Source organism: Kwoniella botswanensis, chromosome 1 (genome assembly GCF_036426115.1).
Source record: "Kwoniella botswanensis chromosome 1, complete sequence".
Classification (NCBI taxonomy): Eukaryota; Fungi; Basidiomycota; class Tremellomycetes; order Tremellales; family Cryptococcaceae; genus Kwoniella; species Kwoniella botswanensis.
The window spans coordinates 5540001-5550988 of NC_088599.1; the positions used below are offsets into that span (position 1 = coordinate 5540001).

Here is a 10988-nt window from a genome sequence, read left to right on the forward strand (position 1 = left end):
AACGCCCCCCCAGACTTCACACAAGTAGAGACAAATCTATAGGACAAGGGCTTAGCCTCAGTGGATCGTAGCAACAAGGCTACTCTACCACTTACAGCACCCCGTCCCCATTCAAGTCGCCTGAACGCCCCCCCACCCAAACGTCAATTTTACCCCGTCACAAAACCCGGCCTCGATCAGTTTTGTTCTCTTCAAAGCGAGGTCTCCAGTACACAACACGTCGATCACCTTCATTCAAGCCGATGAGCAAGTGCCCTTTCCCCGCGTCGACGTATTGCCCTCTGGCCACAAAGTTATTGCATCGTTCGTTGACCAAGTGTCTCACCCTTACAGAGTTACCTACCCCCTTGATTCCTGGCTCACAGACTATACCATTGCTGAGATAGCGTAGGATCGCCCCAGACTTGCAGATCACCCTGCAATCACATCACAGGCAGCAGTTATCTGACTTTATTTCATGCATGTAGAGCATTGGCTATTTTCCGCAAACTTCAACGTTTTATATATACCATTTCTGATCCGTTACTGTACATAGATCAAGCTTTTGTAAGTCCTACCTCAAATCATCATTGCAAGCTGTTCCGGCAGGGACTTGGTTTTCAAATATCGATTAAATAGATAATCACAGAGTTCCAATTCTGTTTTGAGTAGGGCTTCCTCTTGCACAGCGAGAGTTCGGATCTCTTGCGAGATTTCGTTGGGCTTGACCATTGCGAATCGACGATGTTTTTGGGTTGGATGTTCATTTTTGAGGATCAACCTACAGTATCAGGTCCCAACGTCAGCTCGGAATCGCCATGTGTGTCATGTCAATTTGATGATCACGATCGCAACTTACCCTCCTGCATTCTTAATAATCCTACTCATAGTTCGATTCTCATCCAAAGATGCGATCTTGTACCCCTTCACGCGGTAAACGACATGTTGGCGAAGTAAATCGCTGATCATCTGGTGATCAGCTTCGAGTTTTCAAAGGGAATGACACGGCATGATGACTATCCACTTACGTTTCTCCCGTCCATTCAGTCAGCTCAAGAAAAGCCGTCTTGTACCATTTCAACCGACGATCATTGTAGAAGCCTTCCACAGCTTCGTTTCCTTTCTGTTTGGCTTCCGAAAGACTCTGTGATTCCGAGACCGACAGCCATTCTGACCTGATCCGGGGAGCTCGAGCCCGTTTGAAGAGCTTCGCAAGCCGGTCCAGTGGAGTTTCTGTTGGAGCCGAAGCTATGTCTGAGGTACTTCTAGAGTTGGACGAGCCGATAGAGGGTCTGACTGTAAAAGTCGACCGTGTAATATGTTGTCGCTTTGCATGTCGTAGCTCGGCGCGAGATCCACTAAGTGCTCGACTATTGCGATTGACATCAAGAACCCTATTTGACGCAGCGGGGTTTCCGTAAAATTGATCACTAGGTATAGGACGAGGGGCTTTACCACGAGACTTCTTGGAAGGTTTAGCGGAATGGATCACAAGATCTCGAGGATCAACCGTGGGACGGACTTTGTTCTTGGATGATGTATCAATGGAGGGTGAAGGGTCAAGCGATCGTCTGTCGAACCACTGAAGGAATTCATAAAGATCTAAGCGATAGATCTTCTGGGTGCCAGGTTCTCCTTTCACCTTCGTGTGACTGGAAGAACTGATTTGCACATGAACGGATGATGTCCTGCCATTGGGGCTTGCGAAGTCGTTGAAATCGCCGATGATTGATCTGAGAAAGAGTCAGCGGTTGATTCCATCATTTCTATTCAGAATCGTGCTCACCCTCCAGCCAGTCGAATCACTTGGACAAGTTTCCTAATGGTCTTCTTCGTTTTGGATGGGAATAGGGATGGATTGACAAGCACCTTACATTCCCGTAAGTATGATGATGGTCTATGACACAGTCCAATTCATCAGCGTTGCGTCTAAGAACATTGTAACCGTATCTTAAGCTCACTTCTTTTTCAGTATCATCAAGTGTCCTCGGACCAGCAAGCGACATCTCTCCCGCTCGATCTGGATTTTCTTTCTCTTAGCATCACTAGAGAGGCCATCACTTAACCAATAATCATCAAACTTCTTTGCTCTACCTCTCCTCAACATTTCTTGGGGGCTAAGATTATGTTCTTCAGGTTCCACCTTGACTTCTACCGTGTTTTGATCACCCATTGTCCTCTTTCTCGAGGGACCTTCAGAATGTTCAACATCCTGTTCGACTTGGCTCTCACGCTTCTTCGTCTTCGATCTGTCCTTCTTGTCAATCGATATTTGTGATCCCAGGATATCAGCAGAGTGATAGTTTTGATTCGGATCAGATGAACTAGGTGGTGCGTGGCTGAAGAGATTCAAAGTATTTTCAATGATGGACTGGTTGGCTTCGGAGTCGGGAGGCATTGAGGGGATAGAAAACTTTTTGTACTTGGAAGGACGAGCTCGACGCAGAGACGGAATTTCAACGCAAGACAATTTGCTTGAGACCTTTGAAATCGTTTGAACCCTCGCTTGGGGAGCGACGGCAGGAGTCACCGGTTTGACGAAGGGGGTATCGACAATATTGGTCCGGTCATCTAGCGATGGCGAAGAGGTCAAACTACTTTTGGTGACATCAGATGTTGTCGGTGTTATCGCACCTGTGCTGGTAGGTAGATCAAGGGAATGGGGCGGAGGGCTGATGGAGACTGTGGACCCAAGAACATTGTCAAACAGTGTGTTGAGCTCGACGAGTAAAGGAGCGACAATCGGACCATACGGGGTAACGTCATTGCCATCTCCAGTGGGACGGACCGATCGTCTATCGACATTTGCATTCTGCAAAACTTCGGTTTCTTCCTCTTTGATCGATACATCATCGCAGAGTTCGTCCACCTCATCATCAGCATAAGGTACTTGTGTAGATGATACGGTGGAACTTCCTCGAGTAGGTGATGAGATAGGAGATGCTTGGGTTCTCCAGGTAGGACGTTTAGGCGGAATGGGTAGAGTCTGACTATTGTTCCAATGCGATGAGAGAGTGTATGATGATGCATGTGAATGCGGATGGGTGCCTGTGATGAACAAGAAATCAGTATCCCAGTCAAGTGGAGCCATTATGCAGAAGCTGACTTGCCTTGATTCCTTCCCTTTACCCCTGTGCCAGTCTTTTCCTGTCTACAATGCGTAGAAGCTGCCTTCTTCATACCACTGTCGGCTGAAGGTTGCGTTGTCGTTTGTTCGACACCGTCCTTATGCAAAGAGTGCTTATTGTTCCTGCCCTCATCGGACTGTTGGATGAACGAAGGGTCATGCACATATTGCGAGGTGATTGCACTTGAGGAGTGAGGGGAGGACAACATGATGGTTTTGATTTTCTTCATAGCAGGTCGAATATGAGAGGAAGCAGAGTGAGCTCTTCGTTTATGGTATTCGTCGGGATTGCCATCGAAAGGGCTGCCATCAATGGAAGAGGAGTTGTGAGTTGACGAAGTATAAATGGAGATGGGGTGAAAGCGAGGAGTGTAGGGGGATTTGAGATTGATGTTTCCACCAGTGGTCGAACACGGTCCAGGCGTGCCGGAAGAAAGACAAGCAAAGGGGGAATTGGGAGAGGTAGACATCTTCTTGAAGGTTCTTCGAGCTGCAGGAGAGTATGATGTATCAGCTGGTGCCAATCTTGTCGTCACAGGTAATATCACTTACGGAGAAAACCCCTCTTCACGATTGTTAGGATGCTGTGGCTCAATGCAATGACGATCTTGGATAAATCACCAAGACGAAGCGTTTTTGCGGTGTGAATACGACCTATGAGACTCAGGCGAGAGCCTCTGACTATTTTCTTACAATTCTTCAACGCGAGAGTTGATAGAGCTTAAAGTGGAAGAGCTCAAAGTTGAGAGAAGTAATGTTTGGAAAATTCAATACGCGTATACTCTATTTCTGATGTCGGGTGATTACTCTTTTTCTCCATTGCCCATTGCCCCACTCGATATGGCCTCCTCTCTCTGGCATCATGATGGCAGATGGGACGAAGCGAAACAAGGGATACTGAAGATGGTTGATGGTAAAATTTCGAAAGGTCATTGCGTATCAAGGGTGCTTGTCGAGCAAGGCCCCAAGGGATCGGTAGCGATTGTACATGTGGATGATCTGTGTGGTTCATCACCAGGGCGATGATTGTGTGAGCTATTTCCTTATCAACCAGGTGTCTCACTAATGCAAGGATGAAACGCACATCCACCTGAACCAAATTGACGATCATCTTATCGACCATCAACCAACTGTAGAATAATGTTATTCCGGCGGTACTAGCGATGGGGAGAAAGGTATCCTTTGAGCTGATCTGGGATCTTTGAGCATCCTTCTTACCGGATCCGGCCAAAGTACCATTTGCACGGTACGTCTATGGTAGGATCCTAAGGATTTGAGAATTGAATGAAAGAGCATGGATCTCCTTTGGAGTACTCGTAGTTGATTACCTTCTTCGCTTACTCCTGATATCACGTGACATGACGCGTCGCGTGGTTATCTGGTTCTTGGGGAAAACCCCAATCCTTACTCGTACGAGTAAGAGGACGACGGGTACACGACGATGTCGCAAGATTACAACGTTGAGTCGTGCAAGCAAGGTGGTTGTGTCGCATCGTTCTCATAGCTGGGGTCGGGAACAAGCGATCTCATCTCCGGCAGATGGAACTGTAAGTGGTAGATTCCTCATATATCCACTGATGTTGGACTGATACAGCGGACTATATTCAGTTGTAGCTATGTTCGGAACATTGTTCAACCCTTCGGTATGCGTATGCATTGATCACATATGTGCATGTATCACTCAGATTGCTGCTGCTCGTTTGAAGGCTGGAAGACTACCAGTGCTATCAGACAGGACGAAAGAGGGAGGGCTCAGGGTATCGTCATGAACAAAGACAAGACCAGGGAGATCAAAGCGTTATTTATCCCGTACTTGATCGTGAGTCGGTGGTAAGTTTGTATGGAACAAAGATCTTCGAGCTGATGAGACATCCATTCAGGCGATCTTTCTACCTCAAGCCATCACCACATGCTCGAATGAGCGAATTGGCAACTCCACATCTTCGCCCAATTGTTGTGGATGCGATGTACACTGAGAGAAAGGTCGATAGGCAAGGTAGAGACGAATGGGATGATACAGAGGGAGATGTCAGCCTCAGGTCAGTGCTATACGATCTTGTCCAGCACCAGATCCAACAGCTCTGCGTTGATGTTGAGAGCTGAACACATTCATGTTGTTGGGAATCATAGATTCTCATCCCCCATCTACGCGGAAGAACCGTCTTTGATCTCCACCATAGCGGTCAAACGTGAACGTGATCCTACTCCTCCCGCGACTGCTCGTCCACCTCGACCACATAAATTTCGTCGTGATTACTGGAGTCCTCCTTCCAAATTCAAGCCAGTGACCATTCCGTCTTCTCCTCCTTCCACTCAACAGTTTTCAGCTCATATAACCCAACCATCAAATTTAGATGTTAAGGTTGAAGTGGATGTACATAATGGGCAGATTCATTCAATGAATGAGAACCTCGCAGCGAGGTCGCAATCAACTCATCCCAGAGCAACACCTCATTCTTAATCCGTACCACGTCATCCTGCAAGAGACAACGTGTGTTCACCTAAGAGGATAATGAATAGCGGTAACGATGATAACGGTCATTCAACTACTCCTCATCCACAGCAATATCACTTCCAAGCTCCAGCCAGGTCAACCACCCTCTCTTCCAGATCCCCTGGTCTTCGTGGTCCTAGCAACTCGTCAAGACGAAAAAGAGATATTGCTGTACTTCATGGGAGAAGAGTGGAAACGAGTCATCATACCAGAAACCAACAAAATAGAAATACCATTATAAGTATAAATGGGAATGCAGAGACTCTTGAAGATATTTTGTCTAGTTCGAAACGTATATTGAATCCCGAAGAGGTATATGAATCACCTACATCACAACTTAGAAACGAGTTCTTCAGCCGATCGATCCACGAATCTCTATACGTCACTAAATGGAAAGATGCTTTTGATTCGGTGGAAAAACTTGGAGACGGTGGTGAATCGCTTGAAGGGGCGATCAAGGCAAAGGGTTTGATCGAGATTGGAATGGAGCTTTTAGAGAGATCTATCTCTGAGTTGTGAGTTCGCTTTATGTACACTGGCATCAACGGCAGTCCGGGTTCCATGTGACAATTGTCCAGATCCACCGTAGCAGACCAACAGCAGCTTCTAGGCAACCATCGGATACTCATCGTTGGAACATGGAAGAAAACAAGTATCGTAGAAGAATTGAAAGATCAATTGGAAAGGCTTGGAGGGTGAGTGCAACAGTACCGTCAATCACTATTATACGTTCGAATAGTGCTGATTGAACGGTTCCGATCACATAGGACGGTATGTACCTCGGAAGATGAACTTTTTTCTAAAGGCGCAAAAACATATATCCAAATAATCGGCCCTGGTTTTCCCGGATCAGCCTACATCAGTACCGAGAATAGAAGAATAGAAAGGATGGAAAGGTGGAACATACAGCATTGTCTAGTAAAGCTAATTAGATGGTGTGATACTGAAGCTTTGAGAAATAAATCGTTAGATGCACGATTGGAGATATTGGCTTCTCAATGTAAGGAAAAGTGTGTACTCGATATATCACCGTTGAACGATCACCATCGGGCTGGAATTGGAGAATTGATGTTGATGGTATATTATCATTCATATATCGTTAGTCGCTCGAATATTGGAGTAGGAAAAGAGGTGTTTATTTCCGATTCCATACCTGATGAATCTAAGGTACTCATTAGACGTATATGCGATTATGAGAGATTGTAAGTTATCGATCTACATACGACACCACAATACACAATAAAATCCTTACTCTCGTACCCCTCAACTGATTGTTTTAGCTTCTCTTTCCCAGTCTTATACATCATACGGTAACACTTTTAGAAACATCCGAGGCTAGAGATCGGATCGTTATCACAGCATCCTCCAGTACAGCAGTCACCTCCGCTCGACACGACTTCATGAGAATGACAATGGAAGTATTTTATAATTTCGTCGTAGATTTGAGAGAACGTGCGAGGAGAGCATCTCAAGGATCTCGACGACCTCGAATACGCTGCTGAAAAGCGCTTTGCGGACACTCTTCCACCTACTCTGGCTACTGATGCGATATATACTTGATGTATGAAAGTGCCATACGATTTTCGAAATGGATACAGAGAAGTCTAAAAGCAATCATCGATGCATGGAATGAATGGTATGATACACTTGCACTGTTGCACTGTGAAGATCAAGGTTCACAAGATTTATGCGTCATCGCCACATCCTCACTGATGTAACACCTGTTTTGTGCGATCAAGTTTTCACACACAGTAACATGAAGCTAGTTGCATGGAACGGATGAGCATATCTTCAAATCCTTCGATATACTGTGCGATACTGATAAGCTATACGACTTTTACTGCTGTTCTCGGCTGCTCAGATTGAATTTTTTCTGATATCTCACTATTCTACCTTTCGTTACTTGAACTTGAACTCTATTTTCATAATCTTTGCCTTTCATCCTCCCGCTACTTCCCTTTAACAGTTTAAGACAAATTATGTCTAGAGCATCGTTCGAATCTTCTGGGGCTTCAATGATACCAGGTATTACTATCAAGCCTCGATCGCCTTCTTCCTTCTTTGATCCACAAATTTGGTGAACAAAAGAGGAGTCATCGTGCACGTCTTGGTGAACATGCTGGTAGGAACGTGAGGTCCTCTAGTTCGCTTTGATGGATACGAGAATTCTACCTTGGCCTTTTGGATGTTCGAGCAAACGTTTCTGCTTATTATATTGCGTACTGAAGCGCATCATCATCAGTCAAATCAGTTAAACTCAATAAGTATCTCCCATACAGCTGAAGAAGCTTTTGTCACTCACAAGTTTTCTCGTCTGATGATATATTCTAATTGATTTCTGACCGCTCTAGGAACTTCAGGGGCAATACGAATTCCGATACCGGTTCCAACTGTAGATCTACTGTATATCATACAGCGCGATATGACCGTGCCGGATTCAATCACACACTGTACACATGATGCTGGATCTGGACATACCTATGTTGAGAGTCGATCACAGCTTGTTCCAAAGCTTCCTCTAATTCTACACGGGGCGAAGTGTTGATATGATATCCGTCAAGTATCTTTCTGAGACATACTTCCAGTGTGATGGGAGGCAAGCCAAGAGGATTGTTGGCATGACCGCTGTAAGCTTCACATCTGACTTGAATCAAAGAGTACTGTTCACGTTGATGATTGACCACGAAAGCTGAAGGATCGGTGCAGATGATACTGCAAGAACTTCCATCAGCAACCATGCTCAAGGTCATTGATCTGCTGCTGGATTACATACACTCCGCCAGATTTGAGGATGGTAACGATATCCGCCGCCACACTATCTTGTCTGTAATTGGCAGGGACGAGGATGTCAATTCCTCGCAGAGGTTGGCCTTTTCGACTGCAATGGTATTAGCTGCATTTGGTGTATCGGGTGCTGAGCAGCTCACCTTTGTTTGGGACATTTGATAAATCCCGCTATACCACATTCCAATTTGAATCTACTCAAGAATTGCTGTGGACTGAAATTCAATCTCTTTTGCACATGACGATCTACCAGGCAGTCGCGATATCTTTTGGAGATATTCTTCGCTCCAATAAAAGTGGCAAGTAGCTCTTGCCTGTTTCGTTTGATGAGGCTTTTAGTGTGGATAAGTCGATCTTTGTATACAGTCTTGCCTGATTTGGGCTTGGAGGGTTGATGGATTGTAGTCTCATGGGACTTGTCTGAATCAGAGCTGTCTTGATTGTCTGTATCGTTCTCTCTATCGCTTGACTGATCATCTTGAGCATCGTTGTCTTCGTTCATCTCCACATCCCCATTGGAGACGTCTTCTGGAGCTGGACCGTTGAGCGAAGGAGGCGAAGCATCATTACGCTTGCAGAGATCAAGAAGAAGGAAGTAGTATGGGTATAATCGTCTGAAAGATCCTTTGCCATAGAGAAGGCAGATCCGCTGACGATGTTCAGTGAACAATCGGTACGACTGAGAATGACTTACTTCTACTCTCTCTGTCAGGTATGTCCTTAAAAGTCGTCCAAGACGGATTAATACCATATTTATGACCGTACCAATTCTCGTCGAGACGATGCTTGAAGCTACGGTAGACATCTCACGTCAGCCCGTCAGGCGTACGGTAAATTGCACATGGATATACTTATCTGCTTGAACCGAACTCACAAATCAACGATCAGCGTAAATTGAAGATGTCTATTCTCTTTCCCACTTCCGCTCATTGCCCAGTTCTGATCTCTAGCTCGTCTATTCCAGCCCATCTCCAAGCAATATCGTTCCCATTCTTGGTTCTTTTCGAAGAGCTTAAGGCAAATTTCCTCAAGAATCGGTCCTACGTCCGCATTAGGTTGACGTTGATGAGGTTTCGGAAAGAGCGCTTTACGATAAGCTTTTGATTTCTTGATGATTCTAAGTAGTCGGTATGTGATTGAAGGATGATCTTGCCAGCTACAGGGGGGAAGACACGAGAATTAGTATGTCTCGACTTACGGACGATAAAAGCATTGAAGTGTCATGATCTAAAGAGGGACAACTTACAAAGCAACCATGTCTTGTTGAGCCATTGTAATGAACTGTGCCCAAGGGTTCAGACAGAGAAGTTGATGATTCATGTCTGAGAGAAAGAAAGAAAGAAGAAGCAATGAATGCAAGGGAATCAAAGTTGTGTGAATATTCTCACATTCATTCGAATACTGATCATCGCTGTGTGTGAAGTATGGGCTGACCAGACACACAGACACACAGACACACAGCCCTCTCCCCCTCCCCCTCTCTGCCGCGTGGTACTGTACCCCCAGGACCACCCTGTACATCCATCAGTATTTCATTATTCATACATACATATCGAGTTGGAATTGACCGTTAGCAACTGTGGGATGATATGGATATGGCGATGTTCCCATGTATACGTCTGAGTATGAAATCTTTCACTTTTCAAGATCGTGATGATTGCAATCTGAGAGATTGATCCGTGCGGTGGTGACAGGTATACTGTACATATATCAGGTTGTGACTGGTGTACACAACTCTGGAACCTGTGTCCTTCATCTTCTCTATCTCGATCATCTTCTCTTCTCTTCTTTTTCTCTCAACCGAACCTCACATTTTGCAGCTGTACAGACACACCGCAATTCAAGTGTCTTCCTCTCGGTACCGGCAGGACGGCCACCTCTTCTCATTACGATGTCTAAATCCGCTTTTCGTCTCAAGTGAGTCAAATCATATCACATCCTTGACAACATGAACTTGAATGAACATATTCACTGATCTCCCAACCCCCATTCGTAATAGCTGGGAGACCGACCCATCTCTTACCTCTACACTACTCAGTCTCATCAAGTCCAACCCACTCTATCAACAGGTTTTCTTCTCCACCTCAATCGAACAAGTAAAAGACAAGTATCTTGTCACTCAGAAGATCTGTATCGAATTTTTCAAAGATAGCGTGTGGATGAAAGATGCTGAGAGGAGGGGATTGGTGATGAAGACCGAGGGAGGAGAATGGAAAGCTACGAAAAAATGGGGTAGTAATGTGGCTAATCCAATTACATTCAGAGAGTACAGTACTCCAGTAAGCGTTTCCGACTCGACTCGAGCGGTTTCTCCCGTAATCTGATGGTGACCTGGCCTAATGCAGTCTGCGAAAAAGGTTCGACGACGGTTGGTACAAGACCAAGTGTGGTATCCTCCTTAATTATTCCAAGATCGAAGACATCCCTGATCGACGTAAAAGAGGTAAATCCTCTCTTGCCTGTCAAGATCAGTATCGAATTTGAAAAGACACATCGAAGTGTTATCAAGATGACCCCTCTGAGGTTTCCCCAAATTCATCATCGAGGAGAGGGAGAAACACAGTCAAGCGAATTCTCAATATGGTCAGGACTTTGAAAAGGTCT

General features: G+C 45.3%; 5 protein-coding genes across 5 annotated transcripts; 3 read left to right on the forward strand and 2 right to left on the reverse strand.

Annotated features, from left to right (window-relative positions):
- Positions 1-558: 558 nt before the first annotated feature.
- L199_002066 (uncharacterized protein) lies at positions 559-3576 on the reverse strand (the record flags this gene model as incomplete). The annotated part of the gene is made up of 6 exons (XM_064887816.1): positions 559-760; positions 839-940; positions 1008-1712; positions 1766-1876; positions 1941-2969; positions 3086-3576. 6 exons carry the CDS (start codon positions 3574-3576, stop codon positions 559-561), a joined length of 2640 nt encoding a protein of 879 aa, XP_064743888.1.
- Positions 3577-4547: 971 nt separating this feature from the next.
- On the forward strand, positions 4548-5567 carry L199_002067 (uncharacterized protein; the record flags this gene model as incomplete). Its single annotated transcript, XM_064887817.1, has 4 exons — positions 4548-4590; positions 4792-4925; positions 5006-5145; positions 5237-5567. 4 exons carry the CDS (start codon positions 4548-4550, stop codon positions 5565-5567), a joined length of 648 nt encoding a protein of 215 aa, XP_064743889.1.
- A 51-nt stretch (positions 5568-5618) lies between these two features.
- On the forward strand, positions 5619-7160 carry L199_002068 (uncharacterized protein; the record flags this gene model as incomplete). The annotated part of the gene is made up of 6 exons (XM_064887818.1): positions 5619-6115; positions 6179-6295; positions 6368-6610; positions 6704-6802; positions 6895-7018; positions 7074-7160. 6 exons carry the CDS (start codon positions 5619-5621, stop codon positions 7158-7160), a joined length of 1167 nt encoding a protein of 388 aa, XP_064743890.1.
- Positions 7161-7740: 580 nt separating this feature from the next.
- L199_002069 (uncharacterized protein) lies at positions 7741-9656 on the reverse strand (the record flags this gene model as incomplete). The annotated part of the gene is made up of 8 exons (XM_064887819.1): positions 7741-7822; positions 7903-7998; positions 8079-8312; positions 8374-8478; positions 8528-9008; positions 9079-9176; positions 9259-9540; positions 9631-9656. The coding sequence occupies 8 exons, from the start codon at positions 9654-9656 to the stop codon at positions 7741-7743; spliced, it is 1404 nt and encodes a 467-aa protein (XP_064743891.1).
- Positions 9657-10275: 619 nt separating this feature from the next.
- L199_002070 (uncharacterized protein) lies at positions 10276-10868 on the forward strand (the record flags this gene model as incomplete). The annotated part of the gene is made up of 3 exons (XM_064887820.1): positions 10276-10301; positions 10384-10650; positions 10730-10868. 3 exons carry the CDS (start codon positions 10276-10278, stop codon positions 10866-10868), a joined length of 432 nt encoding a protein of 143 aa, XP_064743892.1.
- Positions 10869-10988: the final 120 nt, after the last annotated feature.